The following is a 21055-nucleotide window of genomic DNA, read 5'->3' as shown; positions in this document are numbered from 1 at the left end:
TGTCATCCCAACACCATGGTGACTGGCTAAAAATGGCAGGTGTGACTCAAGCAAAGCCAACCAAAGTTCTTCCCTGAGAAACAGCATTTAGGTTTCTTATCCTACGCATTTATGTGCCGAGAGTGGTTTTGGACATGTTCCCTATGCTACTTGCTTTCCTGGTGGAAGAATCCAGCCTGAAAATGAATCCAACAGAAATCACAGCTGAGAAACAGAATGGGGACAAAGAGGACAGATAAAAAGAGAGAAGATATAGACATAGGGAAGCAGACAGGAAGACAGAGTAAGCAAGATGGAGACACCGAGTAGGAAGAGACAGAGTGAAATCTGTTGACAGGGCTCCCTTCTTTGTAGACAGCCATGTCGGCCAGATTTTTCAGTTGAGTGAACCAATCAATTTAGTTCCCGTCACTTGTTGCTGAAAGAGGCCTTACTGATAGGCCATCTGATAAGCACGTTGGTAAGGACACTCTCTTCAGACAATTCATGGGCATAAAATCTAAGAGAAAGCCCTTTTTAAAAACTTACTTAAAACACAAACTTGAAATATACTCACATAATAAGTCCACTTACTGCACATGAAGAGCCTGGAGTTTATAGAGGGCTACAATTTACAGTGGTCACCTCAGGGCATGCAGCTGTGGAGGTGAGGGGGGAGAACTGGGGACATTTTCTGTTGTTCTTGTAAACCTAAGATATCTTTACACATGTTATGCTCGGGTGTCATTTTGAGTTAAGATTTTTTTTTTTTAAATTTGTGACTATTAGAAAAGAGATGAAATAGATTAAATGTGAATTTGTGAACTGGGATGGGTGAACAAAAGTTAATGTGAAGGAAATCAGTCCAGAGGAGATAATAAGGGCTCCCTCAGAGGGAGTATTTTGGGGGTATTTTATGAGAAAACATTAGCCAGGAAGATCCTGTGCTCTTTGCCTTGCTCTGACTTCACAGGGGACTCCCAGCACTGAAGTCAGAATGTTCTCAAAGAATTGAGGAATGTGACACCCCAGGAACATTTGTAGCTAAAAGTCCAGTCTGGGTGCACTTGCATGTGAGAAGGTTAAGGTCAACCAAAGGGAAAATTGAAGTTTAAAGGTGTATTTTAAAAATTAGTAAAAATAATGAGTCAGCCCTAATGCCATTGACCATCCAATGTAGCTAACACCATGCCCTCCTCTCACCCCCTCATAACTTGTGCTCTTAATGCTCTGGTGGAAATTCATTCCCGTCCGCCCCCCCCCCCCCGCCGCCTCTCAATCTCTCTTTTTCTCCCCTCACCTCACTCCCTTCCCCCACCACTTCTCCTAAATGTTCATCCAATTATTTATTTTATAAAAGTGGAATTATTTTAAACATTTAGGTCTGAAAGTTGCTTTTTCTCATGTGACACACCTATGATCTCATTCCATACATACTATTTCTCATGATTTTTAATGTCTTCACTATATTCCACTTTTATTTTTTATTTTTTTAAATAAGCTCCTGGTTTTTAATTTTTTATTTATTTTTTAGTTGTAGTTGGATACAATATCTTTACTTTATTTATTTACTTTTATGTGGTGCTGAGAATCAAACCCAGGGCCTTGCTCATGCTAGGCAAGCACTCTACTGCTGAGCCACAACCCCAGCCCAATATTCCACTTTTAAAACAATGTTCTAGTACAGCTACTTGGCTGTTTTTCATTAACCACAGAACTTCAGATTTCAAAACATCAACTACACTATAAAGTTTTTAATGTCATTTTTGACCTCTCATGATCCATACTGTTGAAGCATTTAGTTTTGGTTTGAAAATAATTTTTAAGAAGATGATAAGCTTTCATTAACAGGATTCAATTCTCTACGTGCCAAGGAAGAACAATGGACTGAGAACAGTAGTTGGAGAAAGGCATTGTGTCATATTGAAAGAGTTCTGCATTCTGCTTTGATCCAGGAGACTCATTTGGAGGGAATTAGGAACTCAAAGTGAGTGTTCTTGATCCAAAGGTACTAGTCTGCATCAGTCACCCTAGAAGACAGGACATCTTGCCAAGAATCTCATGGCTAGCGAGGACATCACACCTCAATGAGACACTTGCTTTGTGTGCTTTGCCACAGCCAGGCCCTGCCCAGTTGCCAGACAAGGAGGCACACGGCAAGAACTGGATGATAAAACCATACTCTTCCAAGTTAAAACACTGCCTTGCAATATTTAGGATAAATCCTCCAGCCCGATGAGAGTATCACTCTTGGGACAGGGAGCACTGGAAACAAATGACAAGTTTCCCAGGCTCCCAAAGAAAAGAAAAACAAAACAGAGCTATCTGACCCCATCTCACTTATGGTACTGGAGTGTTCGATGTCCACTATCAGAGAAAGAAATGGAATTTTTGGCAGCAGTGCTCAAAAGAGAATGTGCCGACCACTTTGTTCAATTGCATTTGTCAAATATCTAAGTAAACATTTACATAATTACTGTCTATTTGCCAATATCTCCATTCAAATGAAAGTTCTGTGAGGGGAGGCACCATCTTAATATCCTACTGGAGTGAACACTCTGCTCCAGGTGGTCCCATACTTCCCCCATTTCTTCCTCCATGGCTTATTTTCTTACCCTTGATTTTGCCCAATCCTCAAGGTGACCACTAGCCATCCTGTACCCCCAGCCTTGTCTCTCTATGTTCCTCTAATACTTTCAGACTCACTGTTCATTTCAGCATCAATCATACATGCAGGTTATCTTCAAGATATTCATGTATTTTTTTATTTCTCACGTTTACTTCCTGTATTATAAACTTTCATGTGGTATATACCAAAGACTTTTAAAAAGCCTTTCACTGTCTAAAGTTGAACTGTTGTAAGAACAAATAAACACAGTGTCAAACTATGACAGGTGAGGGATCTGGCAGTTTGATTTTACCATTGTCTTTATCTCTAGCCATACAGTGTAGTTTCATTATGCAAGCATGTAACTTAGGCACCTTCAACTATATGTTCTTAGCAGAAGAAAAGAGTGAGCAATTTAAATAGAGCAGGTCAGTATGCTTCCCATTCCAATCAATGAGCAGATGTCCTGAGACCAAATGAATCTGCTGTTCTCTGTACTGATTTCAGTCCCTATCAACACCCCCTCTCCCAGGAAGAAGGAAGGTTATGATTTTACTGTTTTAAGGTAAATATTTTAGGTATTCCACAATCCATAATTTTGGCCAACAACTTTTCCTAGTCTTCAAATAAAGAAACAGTGATCTATCCCAAGATGGGGAATGCGTGGAATCTGCACCCCACACTTGCTTTTGGAAACTAAATCCTTAGCTATGACTAGAAACATATGTTCCTGGAATCATCTGACCTTTAAATTGCATTCTGCCTTTATTATTCAATAAAAATAAGTAGGAATTGGAAAACGAAAAGTGCTGATACAAGTGATAAATATACAAAATCTCCAACAAATGAGGCAGAGATGCAAATCATTACACCTCCTGAAGTCAAATATGAAGAAAAAGAACAAAATTATGCAATAGAAATGAAATTCTAGACCTGGATACCCAAAACAGGTAATTATTGGAAATTTTATTATCATCTTTAGTTTTCTGGTAATGAAACTCCAAAATCACATGCACATACCTAGATATTACTACATAGATGTAGTTTAGGGAATGATCAAGTTCAAATATAAGGCACTATCATTTGGAACTGGTTCAGCTGCTCATCAGGCAGATGCATTAATTATTTTTTTCTTCTTTCATTTTATTTTGATTATGCATTACATAATACACTGCATGCTAATAATATACTGCATAACCTCCCATCAGGGGTAGATGACTCTGAGTTATTTTTTTCATCTATCAGGAAAATGCTTCCTTGAATCAATGTCCTCCAAACCATTTGGCATGCAATAATAATTACTCCATCAAACTCCACTGATAGGGACAATGGGAAATCTTTTTTTTTTTTTCCCTTGAGCTTACAGTTGTGTGCAGTGGCCACTTTGGGGAGGATAAGCAAGCACATGTTCATGATGCTGAGTCCAGGAAAAATGTCCAAACACATCTTGACATACATACCTAAGGCAAAACCCTACCCCTGACTCCTTAAAGGTGATCTTGATTAAGATGCCTTAATTCTTGTCAATTGGTTCCCTTAGAATTTTGTTCATGCCATAAGTACAGAATTTAGAGCTATAGGGTAAACATGACTGCTAGTGTCTTTTGCTATCTAGATATCTGGTAAGTTCCCTCCAGCAGGTTCTAGGTCTTTCTAATATCTAGATCTGCAGAACCTTAGAAACCGCCTGTCTAAAATGGGGTCCTCTGTAAATTGAATGAATAATTGAATAACCAAATTTGCCTTTCTGAGATTCATTTCTTGCAATAAGTTAGAGAAGAAGAAAAGACATTGTCCAGTATACACAAGGTCACTTCCTCCATCCCCAAGATCCACGAGACACCCTGCTCTCCCCTTACCTATCCAGGGAAATGCAGCACAGGTGAAAGATTGATGCCGTTGTGAGTAGGACATCTAGGGATGTCCGCACAAGACAAAACATCTCTCCATAAATCCAGATGTCTTGAACCAGCTCAATGGCACCGAAGGGCATCACCAGCACCGAAACCAGCAGATCCGCAAAGGCAAGAGATACGATGAAATAATTGGTTTTTATTTTCCTGTGAGTGAAAAAGTATAAGGAAGACGAGAGAGAGAGAGAGAGAGAGAGAGAGAGAGAGAGAGAGAGAGAGAGAGAGAGAGAAGGGAGGGAGGAAAAGGAAAGAAGTCACACATTTAACATATTCTGAGATTCTGTGTGCTCATCTGCTCTTCTGTAACACGCTGAGACGTTCCTGAGTGGTCCAGCCTCTCTGACTTCTTCAGACCTATCTCAGGTCAAAAGCCCTCTTTTTCCCTCTTCCTTCTGGTCACTCTTTGCATCCTCCCTTCCAAGGGTCTTCGCATGGGTTCCGTCTCTCCAATTACTGGCCCAGTTACATCTCATCCTCACTTTAGCCCCGAGCAGGGCATTCTCAGGGACCCTCGCAGCAAGGTGTTCCCCTTACAAACAGCAAATTCGACCATTTTCCACCCTGAGACTGACTCCTGTGTGTCTCACATTTGTACCACCAGTCAGGATTGTGTTTTTACACCTCATTCACATCATTATTGATCAGTGCTGGCCTTGCTCAGAAAGGAACTGTGTCGTGTGTCCCCTCTGGTGACTCAGTGGCTCTGACTTCAAATCGCACACAAGAACTACACACTGCATTTCAATAGATCTTGGTGCTCCTGGTTACATCCCAGATCCATTAGTTCATAAACCTTGGTTGCTTATTATCTCCCTCCCCACAAAGATTTTCAGATAAAAACCCCAGTTCAATGTGGATCTTAATAATATTTTTATAAGTATGTCCAAAATATTGCATGGGACATAATGACACCACATAGTAACATTTTTTTTTAAAAAAAAAAGCATTTTAATTTTTTTTATTGGTGGTTCAAAACATTACAAAGCTCATGACATTTCATCTTCCATACATTTGATTCAAGTGGGTTATGAACTCCCATTTTTACCCCAAATACAAGTTGCAGAATCACATCGGTAAATTTTAGTAATACTATTTAGAAAAATATTATGGAATATTTCTTAAGTATACTTGCTTATGATAAAATGGGAAATATTTAAATATACCATTAAATGAACAGATTTTAAAATTCATATATGTATAATTCCCATATAGAATGGAATTACACTCAATACAAGGGCAGGATGGAAATACCAACTTTAAGTAATATTACTTTTCTTCCTGTCATTCTACTTTTATGTTTTCATAATGTAATATAATCCACTATAATAGTCCTAGAAACATAAAAATAAATATTTATTCAATGAAAAAAAAAGCATTTTAGGTGATTCTAATTGTAGGCAGGGGTGGGAATAATGAAGTAAAAAATATAAGAAGATCCATGTTTAAATCTAGAACCATCATTAGTCAACTGCCTCTTCCCAGAACCATTGGTAAAGTCAGGGGCTTAGATTCAATGTGCTCTCCACAATTGTGTCTACAGTGATCACAACTACTAAAAGCCATGATAGGGAAACAGATGGTACACCACCGTGCTTATACTGGAGATGTTAGAGTTGTAGGATTGTGGGTCATCCCTCTTCCCTTCTCTGTTTTTTAAAAACTATTCACGTGAACTTTTTCCTTCATAATTACAGTGAAAATGTTGAGACCCAGCTCTCCAGGGAGATTCCAGAACTCCACTCATGTCTCCCCAGGAGGTCCCTTGGAGTGGCTTACCGGAGCTGCCTGTCCCTGCACACAGCCACCATCACCAGCAGGTTGCCCAGGATGGCCATCAGGATGACTGCCGAGAGAAACGTGAGCAGCAAGACCTTCTCCAATGAACCAAAGCCCTCCTTGGAACTGGAAGACACAGAAACACAAAGAATTGCTGGGGTCTGAGACATGGGAAAGAAAACTCGTCTTTTCCTCATTGACCTTCAGGAGGCAGCTATAGCAGACATTTATCATGCACTGAATACATACAGGGTCTCAACCCATCAGTTGACATGCCATCCTGGCTAACTTCTATATAATGAGGAGATGAGGCCAAAGAGGTGAACACACTAGCCAATGGTCGCACAGCTATTCTCCATCAGATAATAATTCATGGTTTTCCTTCAGAAACTACACCTCAGCAGGTATTCAGAAATGTATTTGGATGATTACTGTTTTGCATGTCTAATCCAACAATATTATAAGCTGCACAAGTCAAGGACCTCAGCTGTTGTATTCACTGCTGTATGGTTAATGTGTCATTCACTTTTGTCAGATGAAGGAAGGATGGTGCTGGATGAATGAATGACTGTACCTGGAACCAGGGTCTGCATGCATACAAGGGTCACTCTGTTTTCAGTACCCGAGTCCAGCCCACACAGAAGCCACTGTTCACAGGTGGGCTGCCCCAAGGAGAGGAGATCAGATTCTTTGAGGTCCAGAGGACAGACAGTAGCCAACCAATGGGGGGGGGGAGCTTCTGCAGCTGCCCTTAACTCCACCTCTTTTGGTACCTAGCAGATGTCACTTTTTTACAGTTCAAATTTATTTTCTCATCAATTTCAGCATCTGATTTAATCTACAAATTCTTCCTTCCTGGTCTAAGTCAAAAACTTGCTTTATTAACTTGAAGTGAGTGACCTCTATTAATGAAAGTATAATATCTGCAGGTTATTCCAACGTTACAGGAAAAAGTTTTATTTTAATTGTGTTAGTAAAATGTTTGTTTTAATGAAGCTCCAAAGGATCTTAAAACTCCTGAACCCAAACCCCACATTTGGGAAATGTGGGGAAATTAGGGGATCTGAGCTGTCAGAACACATTAGGGGCTGGGAGAGGCTGCTCATCCTGGGAGCCCACCACTGGGAACGCAAGGTCCAGAAATGAAGGATTATCTGTTCTTACTGAACTCCTTTGACTGATAAATCAAGGTAGGCACCGACCCTCAATGGCAGCAGTCTGTCAAGTCTGGCCCTGGCTTTGTTCCAACTTCTTCCTTTAGGCAGGCACAGGAGACAAAGTGCCAAATGGGATGAGAAACCAGCCTTACTGTGGTTGGAGAATGAGAAAGTTCCTCCGCTTCGCTTACAGGCTCTGACTCAGAGCCCCTCTAACCACCGCCCCTGCCCCAATTAGGACTCTGTATTTGATGTATTTCTTTTCTCAAGTGCTTCTTAATTGACTGACTACTCCTTGTCATTCAGATCTCATCTCAAATTCAACTCACATTTAATGTGCTACTGCCAACAAACATTTTTCATTTTTTATACCATTTGTTGTTATTGAAATGACTTTTTTTATTGATTATTTCTGTTTATCACCCTCACATATTGACTTTGGTTACTTTTATTTTTTAGTGCTGGGCATTGAACCCAGGGATCTTGTGCATGCTAGGGAAGGGCTCTACCACTGAGGTACACCCCAACCCAGACTTCAGTTATCTTTTTCACTCTTCCAGTGCCTGGCACAATATCTAGTCTATGGTGTGAGTAGCCTGTAGGTATATGTAGTACACAATAAATACTCTATTATTTGCTGATTGAGTGAAAGACAGATTATGTTCATATTGGTGAGGTTTGTTTTTTCAACACTTTTGAAAATTGGTTGAAAGTTTATGGGAGATTTTACCTAGTAAAGAGAAGTCACAGGAATAAGACAAAGCTGTTTTTTTAAACTACTTGAAGGACTGTCATTTGAAAAAAAAATTAGGTTTACAGACTCACTCATTCAACATTATTTTTGAGCACCTGCTCCATGGTGGGCATCATATGACCCAGGGAAACAGCAAGAAGCAACTCAGAAGGCAGATTATAAACAGATACACATGAAAATATGAGAAATACCAACTGGTACGTGCACTCTAGGGAGAAAATCTGGAAGGGTGAGGAGGTCAGGACTGCCCGTGAGGGCTGGCTATTGCATAGGGGTTGTCAGAGAGGGATCAGTGGTAGATGTCACAACTTATGATGCCTGGGTTGTGTGATTAGGAGGGATCAGTGAGTGGGCTTTAAGCAGTGGTTTCCAACCCTAGCTGAAAGTCTCCAAGGAGATTTTTTAAATGCTGATTCTGGGGCCTCACTCTCAAAGACACTAATTTAACTGATGTGGCTTGCAGCCTGAATATTGGATTTTTTTTAAGCTCTCAGTGATTCTGATGTGCAACCAAGTCTGAGTGCTCTCAGTAGATGGCGGACAGATTTAGTGGTTGATGAAAAGAATCACCTAGCAACTAAAAATGATCTGCGATGGCTTCCTGGTATTATATTAAGCTCCCCAGTACAGAAAGAATTGAAGAACACCTGGGCCCACTGAGATACAACTTCATGTGCAAGAGGACAACCATTAAACGAAAAAATAAATAGAAAGATAGATAAATAAATAAAAATATAACAAAGTTGGCATGAATGTAGGAAAATTGGAACTCATGTACATTGCTGGTGGGAATGTCAAAGGGTACAGCCACTCTGAAAAAGTTTTGTGGTTTCTCAAAAGATAAAAAGTATATCTCAATTACTTGAAAACAGAAATACAAACGGACACTTGCATACCAATGTTCACAGTGGGATCAGTCATAAGAGCTCAAAGGTGGAAATTACCCAAGTGTCCTTGAACAGATAAATAAACAGAATGTTGTATATACATACTATGGAATATTATCTTGCCATAAAAAGGAATGAAGGTCTGACACATGTTGCAGGATGGTATACCCTGAAAATGTTTTGCTAAATGAATTACACTAGGCACAAAAAGATAAATATATGATTCCAATTATATGGAAATCCAGAATAGGTAAATTCTTAAAGGGAAAGAGGTAGAAACTCATAGCCCAGAGTTAAGGGAGAATAGAGAAGTATTATTTAATACTTATAGAGTTTCTGTTTGGGATGATGGACGAATGCAGGAAATAGGCAGTTGTATCAACAGTTTCACACTTTTACAGATGTAAGATGTACTTAATATCACCGAAGTATACACTTAAAATGCTTGTTTTACATATTAATGGTAAGTTTCATGTTATTTATATTTTATTATAATAAAAAAGAATACATAGATGACCAGATGCCCAGACACTATATGGGGCTCCTGTATTAGGGGCAGGCTGGGCTGGGTTGTTTTAGGTTCCTTTCTTGTCTACAACCAATGATTTAAATACATCCCCTAGTGGGAGGAAAGATTCAGAATGTTTGGGATGAACACATCAGGCTCCAGAGAATATATATTTCAAATCAAGCAGATATCAGGATCAGAGGGCACCAAGTTCAAGATATGGTTCATTTGTGACAGGCCAATTAAGAACCAGAAATAACTAAACTGTAACCTGTGAGTGACAAGCAAAATTCAACCATAGAAAGAGATCTTTTAATTAGGAAGAACTGTCCATTGAACTAAATGTAAATCCAATAACAATAATTAAAATAAATTAGGAATCACTTTTGTAAATTCATCTTTGACTCCTGGGTTGCCTCTGACGCCCTCCGAATACTGTCAATTACTTACTACCAGCTGATTCTCATCTGCCCAAGAGTTGTCCCCTACACTGAATTGATTCCTTGACAGCTAATCTTATGAAAACTTTTACTTTCTCTTCTTTGTTTTAGCTTTTTCAGTGATCTTTCTTTCTTAATAAAGAAATTCCACAATTTGTTGTCTATGCTTACCATTTTCTCTGTTTTTAATGAAAGAAAACATAAAGACATTAATTCTGGGCAAGATTCCACATAGGTTAATGTATGTGAGACTAGATTGTAAATGACAGAGTATAATACGAAGAACTAATTGTCATCAATACCAGAAGCCTATACAGGCCCCATAGCAGAGGAAGTTATAGGTTATGCTGTGTTACACACACACACACACACACACACACACACACACACATATTGTTTCACAGGCGGGAAGATACTTTTTGATTGGTTTTGCCCTGGATTTGTTAAAAAGAACCTGTGTGACTTCCAAATACTTCTCTGAGCCTCTTTCTTCATGGATTAATTGAGAAAGTTAGATTGAATCTTTCATTCATCAAATATGTACTGAGCGCCAGCCACCTGCCAAGTAGTGTGCTGGAAATGGACAGAGTCCCTGCCTCACGGAGCTCTTACTGTGGGTTGACATAGACAATGTACAGGGCAGTTAAGGCAGTCAATGCAGCCTAATCAGTGCTTCCAACTTTCATGTTTATAAAAACCTACCAGGGATCTTATCAAAATGGGGATTCTGGCTTTGTAGGTCTGGGGTGAGGTCTGGGATTCTGTATTTCTGTCCAGCCAGAGGTAGTCATGCTGGTGATGCTGGTTTCTGCATCACACTTGGAGTAGCAAGATTATAACAGGCCTAAACATGGCAGTGTGATAGAGATGAGTAGGATAGAGGGCAATGACTGGTAGCCAGAGAACACTGGAGATGATGTTTGGCTGAACTTTGATCTTTGCAGAGGATTCAAAAGTGAGAAATCAGAGGATTTGGGAGGAAGAGAGAAGAGCAGATGCAAAGGCCCTGAGACAGGCAAGACCTTGTGTTCACTATCACAGGGAAACAGCAGGGGCTGAACTATTGAGATAAGCTCAGAAAAGGAATCAGGAGCTACATATACTCTGAGAGTTTGTTCTGTTCTGGTGAGCAGTGGACGTTCTATTGGAAGGTAAATGAGAAGACCAGAAGTGTTGTAAGCAGAGCAATGACAGCGTGGGGAGTGAATATGTGAGAGCAGAGAAGTAAAACTGCCAGGGGTCCTTGTGAGAGTCCAAGAGGACAGTGGCCTACATCAGGAGGTCCAAGGTGAAGAGAAATGGGTGGGATAAAGGTATATCTGAGGGGTAAAGGATAGATAAGACTAATAGATTGCATGGGTAAGTGCAGAAAAGTAAAAATGCAAAACACTTCTAATTTGCATACCTAGATAAATGTTGGTACAGTTTAATGAGAAGGGAAAATGTAAAGTGTGAATTAACTAAGATATTCAAGTGGGGGTGTGAAATAGGAGACTGGATATGTATCTGGAATTCAGAGGGAATGACTAGGCAGGGAGTGCACACAGGATGGCCAGCATTTCTCTGGGACTGAGAGTTCTGGAGAGGGATGTGATCACCCAAGAAGTAGGTCAGAATCTTTAAGAACTACAGTACCAAGTAATACTATAGAGAAGGAGAAGCTGGCAGAGGACACTGAAAATGTCCAGAATGTCCAAGGAATGCCAGAAGAATGCATGGTATTGCAAGACCAAGAAAAGAAAGTTTGAAGTGACAAGGAAAAAAAAGAACAAGTGTTCTTGATAGTCCTCCAGAACTACTGGAGGATCACTTCTGGCATAAAGGAAGCAAAGTAGATAGGGCATCAGAGCAATTATTTTTGCATTTCACATATTTAGCTTTGCAATAAAATAGTGTCAGCTAGAGAGTCCAGCTTCAGCCCAGGATCATGACATTCATATGGTACATGGAAGGATCTGGAGACTAGTGTGTTAAGGGAGATAAGCCAATACCACAAAACCAAAGGTCAAATGTTTTCTCTGATATGTGAATGCTAACATACAATAAGGGGTGGGGACAGAAGTTTAGTGGAGTAGACAAAGGGGAATGAAGGGAAGGGAGGGAGGATGGTAACAGGAAGGACTGAAGTGAATCGGACATAACTTTTGCATGTTCATATGTGAATCTCACCATCACATACATCCACAAGACTGGGATCTTAATTAGAATAAGATATATTCCATGTTTATATAAATAGATCAAAATAGGTTCTATTGTCATGTGTAACTAAAAGAAGCAAATGAAAAGCAATCTAAATAAAAATTATTCTTGATCACTCACACACACACACACACACACACACACACACTCACACACACACACACACACACACACACACACTCACACACACACACACACACACACACACACACAAGGAGCGCCTCCTCTCCCATCTGTTGAGTGCCTTCTGTACAGGAAACATCCTTGAAAATACACACAGCACGTCCCAAAAGATCCCAAGCAGCACAAATGCTCCTGTAGAAAGTTCTTCCTCCATCCCTCCAGACCAGCCCTGCATTCTCTTACCAATAAACAGCCAGAACAAAGATTGCAGACATTCTGACTTAAGAGAGATAATATGTCTAAAATCACTTTTGTTCTAGTGGGAATTTTATTAATCTTAAACGTAAGGTCCTGGGTTTTTCTACAGTGATAAGATTGGTATTGACCAAGATGGTCCCAACATTCCATTCAGCTGGGTTAAACTTTAGACAGGCTTCTTCCTGACTCTGGAGGCTCTGAGATCCCTTTCTTTGAGCCCTTTAGACAACTGTAATTGGAATTCTTTCTTTGACCTTTCAAGATGAACAACTTTTTAAAAGTCTCTTGACAGTTTTACAAGCAATTTTTGATTTGATAGTACTCACCATTTTTACAACTAATTATGTCATGCATGTTCTTTCTTCATTACTTGCCATGAACATAATCCATGACTATTGGAGTGCTTGCAGGAGAGTTCAACTCATGACATTTGCATTAGCAGTATCTTACAAAAAATAGTATTAGCAGTAGTAGTAATGCTTTTTGGTGTTGCTGTGTATTGAACCCAGGGCATCACAAACACTAAGCAAGTGCTCTACCACTGAGCTACATCCTCAGTGCTTATGTTTATCTGAATTAATTTTTAAAATATATTTTTATAAATAGCCCAATGAATAAATGGGCAAATGAACCAAACAGACACTTCTTTAAATGGAAATTAAAAATGGCCAACAAATATGTGAAAAAGAGTTCAACATCTTTAGCTATCAAGGAAATGCAAATCAAAACTCTACTGAGATTTCATCTTACTTCAGTTAGAATTAAAAACACCAATAATAATGCTCAAAAAGATGTGGAGAAAAAGAAACGTGAAGTGTTGATGGGATTGTAAATTAGCACAACTACTGTAAAGATATGTATGGAACTTCCTCAAAAAAGTAGAAATGGAACCACCTTATGACCCAGCTATTCCACTTCTCAGTGTTTATCCAAAAGATTTAAAGTCAGCATACTATAGTGATACACCCGTACCCACATTTACACAAGCACAATTCACAATAAACAAATCATGGAAGAATAGATAAATGGATAAAGAAAATGTGGTATATATAAGCCATGGAGTTTTGCTCAGCCATAAAGAAGAAAATAATGTCATTTGCAGGGAAATGGATAGAAACGGAGAGCATCATGCTAACTAAAATAAGCCAGATTCAGAAAGTCAAAGGTCATAGGTTTTCTCTCATATGTGGAAGATACAGAGGAAAAAGGAATAATAAAAAAAAGGGAATCTAAAGAAAATACAAAAAAGAATAGTTGAAAAGAGGTAAGGAAGAAGAGAGGAAAAGGGCGGTGCTACTGGCAAATGAAATGGACCAAATTATGCTATGTGCATGTATAAATTTATGACAATGAATCTCATCATATGTATAATTATAATGAACCAATAAAAATAAAAAGACATTTTTCATTAAAGTAGAAATAGTACAGACAATGAATGTGCTAATTATTTCCCCTGCTATAACCAACTCAAGCAGCAATGTAATTGTAGCCTCTTAAAGTCATTTCATATATATATATATATATATACACACACACACTCCGTCCTCCATCCCAGGTTTCTTGAAAGACTGAAACATACAAATGGACAACTGCCAGACCATAGATAACAAACACACTCTGACAATCTCTGCTGCAAATGGTCCAGAATGGTTATGACTTGATCTATGACTACAGGCTTCCCTATTTTTCTCCTCCCACTTAGGTTCAAACCAAGAACCACCAGAGAGAGACAAGTAGGCTCCAAAACCAATTACACAAGAGGCCCCACTTCTTGTTACTGTACCACTCTCACCTACCAGCAACCTCCAACCAGCGAGCACCGGAAGGCTTTTTTCTCTAAACTGCTTTTCTGCTTCCCTACTCATATTTCAGGCTTTGGCAAGAGTTGGTAGCTGACCCTCTTGCTGTAGCATACTCTGAATAAAACCTTCTGTTTGTTTTCATTTGTGTTGTCTTCATTTATTACTGCATTCAAGATACATTCTAGATGTTATACTTAAACTAGTCATACATTTTAAAATTAAATATAAGTCTTTCTGGAGAATAGAATTCTTCTTATCATTCATTTTACATTACTTTGAGTTCTTCCTGGAAATTTCAAGTTCTCCTAGTTATTTTTTAACAATATGCTCCCCTCCCCATTTTTTTTTTCAGAGAGAGAGGAGAGAGGGAGAGAGGGAGAGAGAGAATATTTTTAATATTTATTTTTTTTCAGTTTTCGGTGGACACAACATCTTTATTTTATTTTATGTGGTGCTGAGGATCGAACCCAGCGCCCCGCGCATGCCAGGCGAGCACGTTACCGCTTGAGCCATATCCCCAGCCCCCATTTTTGTTTTTTTTTTTTTACAGAAGGACTAAATAAGACCACTTGTAAAGAATTGTTCCATAATAAGTAGCATCATAGCAATATTATTTCAGACTGGCCAACAGCATTAGAAATCATCTGGAGGGCTTAGTGAAAGCAGGGATTGCTGGACCAACCCAGTTTCTAATGCAGTACATCAGGGACAGAGCCACAATTTTTACATTTCTAACAAATTGGCATGTGATGTTGATACTACCAGTCTAGGGTCCCAACTTAGAGAGCCATTGACCTAGAACTTTGTAAAGGATGCCCTTAATCTTAATTTTCATTCCCACATTGTAAATTAAGTCCTTATGTTACTAGGTTCAGAGCCCCTGCTTGGAATTGGGTAGATTTTGATACTGGTTTATTATTGATCACCTATCGTATGACAAATAAGGCACTAAGGAGACTTTTTTAATGTTGGCTCATTTCATCTTCACAATTATCATGTGATCTGACATCTTGATGCTCCTTTTTCAGAAGAGTCTGGCATGCAGCATGGTTTAGAGACAATATCATATCAAGTAATGGAGCGCAGGTTAAACCCTTACATTTTGATTGCAAGTCCAGTGCTATTTCCATTAAGTCTCAAGCATGCTAATTTGTAACTGAATAAATTTAGCATAAAAAGACATGCTACAAAGTTTGACTTTTTGTCTAGAAAATTAAGATACCAAATGTTGATAATGATACCTTCATATGCCTTGTAAAAAAAAAACAACAACAACATGCTGTCTATGAAAAATAGGAGAATAATAAGGAATAAATCCCCTGTGATGGAAATCATGCATAATGAAATTTCAATGTAATTTTAAAAGGACTCTTTCCTTGTTTTTGAAGACCTTAAAGATAAAGAGGAAAAGAAGAGGGGTGGTTGGTGCACAGCTGGTGAAGTTAGGCAATTTTGAACTGTGAACATCTGGAATAAAATTCTTATGGCAAGCTCTTAATAGAGTTTTGGAGGACCCAAAGATCACACATGCTACAATGAGAAAAACTTCAAAGTCTGTAGAGTGCGTAATGGAGTTAAAAGCTACCCAAAATACAAAGGATAGCAAGATCAAAGACACTGTTCTCTAAGGCCACAACCAAATGTAAACCCAAGTCATAACAGATGCCACAAGGTGACATCTATATTTGTGAAAGTCCACACTGCTGCACAGTGTGTTAACTACCAGAGATTTCCTTCTTGGAAACAAAATGCTGAATGATAGTGCCTGTGCATTAAAGGGGTAGCTCTCACTTTGAGACAAGTCATTCTTTCAAGATTGTAACTGAGCAAACAGTTCCAGAGATAATTTCTTTTTCTTTACATTTGGATTCTATATAGGGTTTTTGGTTTGTTTTGAAAATGTCTCTTTACCTACAATTGTTCAGGAACATGCCCCCAAAGCACAGAAATGTCCTCTTTTTTAGTAAAACACATAGCATGTTTTCAGTTTTTGACTGATTATTTCCTTGAAATTACTGTGGTGGTGAGAAATCCAGCACAGGAAAAAAGCTTGGATCACATGCAGCTTCCCACTGTGGTTCATCATGTGGTAAGCACTCCAGGAAAGCAGAATTCCCCTCTCTAACAATGACCTGCAACCTAAGTTTTTGCTGCAGCTGGTCTATCTCAGGTCTCAATTACCAAAGCATTCAAGACTGCATATTTAGCCAGGATCCTGGCTTGCAAACTGTTGCAAAGTATTATGGTTTCTCTTCCCTCCCTTGCCTCTGACATTAAAAATCTAATGCACCAAAGAAGGAAGAAACTGTTTAATGTTATTCTACTGTAGTATAGCCAAACAATGGCCAAAGAGGCTTTAGTCACCTCCATTGTCTGTGTATCTGGGTTGGTTTTTGTTTTGTTTTGTTTTGTTTTTGTACCAGGGATTGAACCCAGAGGCACTTAACCCTTGAGCCACATCCCCCACATCCCCAGTCCTTTTTGTTTTATTTAGAGACAGGGTCTCTCTGAGTTGCCTAGGGCCTAGGGTCCCACTAAGTTGCTGAGGCTGGCTTTGAACTCATGACCCTCCTGCCTCAGTCTCTGGAGTCTCTGGGGTTATAGGCATGAACCACTACACCTGGATGTCTTTTTTTTTTTTTTTTTTAATGGCTATGTTCACACTACCCAGGCAAAACTGAGTAATTAAAACAGAAAATGTGTGGTCAGCTAAGCTGAAACTATTCTCTGGAGCTTTATGGAAAAAGTTCCATGACCCTGCTCTTTTGGATCCAGTGGTATTTGGTCTAAAGAGTATAGTATAGAGCCACTAAGTTTCTAGACTAGTTTCATAGGTAATAACAAAAAAACCCTCCAAAAGGAACCTATTTATCTGGGATTCACTCTATCTTCTCTCACTAAGTGGAAAGCAACACCATTCCAGCTGACCATGCCAGAAAAGAAGCATCTTATTTAATTTTTTTCTTCTCCTTCACCAAAGTCGTTAACTACTTTGAGTATCCTTTAGATCTCCTTACTTCTCTTCAAACTGCTGTCTCTAACCTAACAGAGGTCTTTCTTCTCTCTTTGCATAGCTAGACTACCCCAACCACTGATATCCCACTACTCACTCTGTCTTTAGCCATTAGTTTATTACACGGCAGAAATTTAACGTATCTTAAATTGGCTTCCCATCCTGTCTCAACAAGTTGCAGATCTGTTTTTTTTCCAATCGCTCAGGCTAAAATCTGGAGATCTGTCTGTCTTCTTTCCTTTTTTTTTTTTTTTTTTTTTTTTGCAGTGCTGGGGGCTGAACCGGGGGCCTGGAAATGCTAGGCAAGGACTCTACCATGGAGCTACAGTCCCAAACCTGGGATCAATATTGACAAGCCTCTTTTCTGATACTGCATATATTTTAGCAAACACTTTCAGATCTATCTTCGAAATATATCCAGATTCTGACCCTTTACCAGCTGCTCTGCTGTGGTCTCTCTAGTTTCAAGTGCATCATGTTCCTTCCCCTGGGTGACTGCAAAGGGTGTTGCTGCTCCTATTGTTTCCCACACCCAGTCCACTCCTCACCCACTAGACACAATGAGCTTTTTCCTAGACTATTTTCTAGTCATCTCCTGGGTACTGCCCTTGTGTGGCTTGTCATCCCACTGAGCGCAGAACCCTTGCCACAGCCTAAATGATCTCACAAAACTGGCTCTTGGCTGCTTCTTTGACTTCTGCTCTTACCATTCTCTTCCGTTCCCACGCTGCTCCATCTGTGAAGGCTCCCGGCTTCCTTGTTGTTCCCAGAATGAGCCAGTCATGCTCTCACTTGAGGTCTCTCACCTGATGCTGCCCTCACCTGAGTCCCTCCATCCACCTGGCTCTCTGTCCCGAGGAATCCACACGGCTCACCCGCTCACTTCATTCAGGTCTCTGTTCGGATTCACCCATGCAGAAAGACATTCCTGGCCACACACATTTAAAATAGACCCTCCCCTTCCCTCATTCCCTTGTCTTGTATTATTGATCTCACAGCTGTTACCTGGCGTGCGCCACTCCACACACAGCCTAGAATGACTTCAGTGTCAGATCACTGAAAGCAGGAACTTGGTCTGTCATGTTTAATGATGTATAAAAGAGTGACCAGCACATGCCAGCACTGAAAAAGTATCTGTAGAATAAATGAATGAATGAATGAATGAGCAAATGAGCTACCTTTTAATTGGTGGTTCATCCTGTTCTCAACCATTCTTAGCACTGATGTCAAAATGTGGATTTTTCTTTTTTCAGAAAAAAATCTGGTAATCTCTCCCCCTGGTCCCAAATCCCATAATATCTCTCCATTACAATTTCAGTAAAATAACAAATCTTCAGGTAGATGTCATGCCTGTGTTGACCTCTTCCTATTCTTCCTCTTCTTTACCTGGTAAGCCCTTTCATGTCCTTTGGTATTTGATTGAAATATCTTATTCAAGGAGAGGCTATCCTCTACCCCAATATGTCTCTAAACACTTCTATGCCACCCTATAATTACATACCATACCTTATTACAGTACTTTTAACTATTCATTTAAAGATGCTCCCCCCACACACTGTTTTACTCATTTGGTATTGGCACAGCCTAGCACAACAAACATACTTAACAAATAAAAACACAAACAAGGTAGCCCTCGCCCTAAAGAAGCTTAAATTCTAATAATCAACATAGGTGCTTTTCTCCCTTTTTTCTACAACTCAATAGTCCTATTTAATCCTGTGTCTAAACCACTCCCTGAGTCAGGTGTATCATGACCACCAAACACCCATTTGGGTTACAGCTTATTGACTTCATATACCAACATTAAAGAGTCAAAAAGTTTCTCCAGAGTGTATCAGAGGCCTGTCACAGGTCATACACTAAAGGCTAACAGTTCTTCCTAGACTATTTTCTAGTCATCTCTTGGGCACTGAAATTGTTGTGAGAATTAAGGAAATACACATAAAACATTTAGAATATTGTCTGATATGTAGTACATACTCTATAAATATTATTTATTCTTTTTCACCTTTTCTTTTCATTTCACATATATACTAGCTAGAGCTGATCCTTCTAGTTCACAGTACAGGAAAATACTCAGCCTGGTCGATGACTGATCATTATAACGGAATGTTGTAGTTTGGCAGGGGCCTGTTCAAATGACAAATATAAATTACATCCAGAGAATGGAGATGGTGAATAAGGATGTATTGAAGATTTTCCAGACAGAACTTGTAGAAAAGCAAATGTGGCAGAGCAGATAAGAAAAAAAAATGTGCAGAAAGTTCATAGAAAGAAGGTGAAGTTAAGGGAGACGGTCATCATTATACAAAATACATGTATGAAGATGTGGGGAAAAAAAGAAGGTGAATTTGAAAAGGTGACATACAAATGAAAGGTGTAGGAATCTGAAGCATGTAGAGCTACTGTAAACATAATAGAAGTAGGGAGTATCCAATATCTTGATGGAACAGCAGAATTTTTTACACCTATGCTTTGTAGCTCACCATCAATGAGCTTGCACCCCCCTCCCTGTGCCATTACTCACACAATGCAGGAGAGAAGGCTGTGGAGGACAGGGGATGGAGGAAGGCAGGTAGAGAATAATGGTAGATTACCTGAGGTTAGACATGGATGTTCAGTACCTGGGTTAAACCCACTCACTTCTTCTCCTTCTGCACATGCTATTAGGCCTCTCTAAAGCCAAAGAGAGTCCTCCAGAGTAGGTGCATCTAAAATGCCTGCTGTGGGGCTATGGGTAGAGCTCAGCATTAGAGCACTTGCCTGGTACATGTGAGTCCCTGGGTTCGATCCTCAGCACCGCATAAAAATAAAGGTATTGTGTCCATCTACAACTAAATTTTTTTTTAAAATATAATACCTTTTGTGACCTTTCAGCCTGACAAACCTGTGAACTGTATTACCTACAGCATGTCCCCAGGATGGTTGTAACAAAAGTTGAAAGAGCCTTAAGAGCATTCATGCTCCAAACCTCCACGTCTAGCATGCATTCTTAAAAAAACAAATTATTAGAGCAGTACATAAAGATTTATTTTCATTAGTATTCCCGACAATGTTGTTCATTATTGGGAAAAGTGGAAACAATCTATATGTCTCAATTTGAGTATCATTTACATAGACAATTTAAACAGCCATTGAAATCCAGGTTTGAAAATAATATTTAATGACTAGGAAAAGCTTTTCATAAATATGCTACGATGCTAAAAATAGGTGTAAAACAATTAAAAAAGCTCTATTTTCTGTAGTAAAAAAATGTATATTTATAATGAATCCAGAAAGAAAAAAAAAAAAACTACTGAGAGATTAAGACTGTGAACTTTTTCTTAAAACCACAAAATGTTTAGAAGGAATGAGAGGTTATCCTCCTTCTCTTTCCCAAGAACATCACTAAGATTTGTGATTGGGTTCTCGGCAACTTTAGCTGGGTTTTTTCAAGATGCAGGGCTGAAAATAAAGTTTTCTGGCAGGAGCAAAATCACCTGATCTAGACTCAGAAGTAGCCAGCTGGGGAAGGACGAGGTTCAAGAGCTGTGACTTGCAGAAGGCAGGGTTTCAGACTTCAAAAAGAGAAGGAACCTCACTCTCTCCCTCAGTGCCCAAAGGCAGACCACTCAGATGAAAGGCTGAAGTATTCAGCT

At 39.3% G+C, this 21055-nt stretch overlaps 1 protein-coding gene across 1 annotated transcript in view; it reads right to left on the bottom strand.

Moving 5' to 3' along the window:
• The window catches only part of Htr4 (5-hydroxytryptamine receptor 4), a 103200-nt gene extending 84999 nt beyond the window's left edge, over positions 1–18201 (bottom strand). Inside the window, exons 1-3 of the mRNA XM_076857639.1 lie at positions 18125–18201; positions 6277–6402; positions 4447–4647 (exon numbers count right to left, since the gene is read on the bottom strand). Coding sequence (XP_076713754.1) covers positions 4447–4647; positions 6277–6402; positions 18125–18201 — 404 coding nt within the window. The remainder of the gene's footprint in view (positions 1–4446; positions 4648–6276; positions 6403–18124) is intronic.
• Between the last annotated feature and the right edge of the window lie 2854 nt (positions 18202–21055).

Source organism: Callospermophilus lateralis, chromosome 5 (assembly GCF_048772815.1).
Source record: "Callospermophilus lateralis isolate mCalLat2 chromosome 5, mCalLat2.hap1, whole genome shotgun sequence".
Classification (NCBI taxonomy): Eukaryota; Metazoa; Chordata; class Mammalia; order Rodentia; family Sciuridae; genus Callospermophilus; species Callospermophilus lateralis.
The sequence above is the reverse complement of the archived record's forward strand: the minus strand, read 5'-3'. Positions and strand labels throughout refer to the sequence as shown.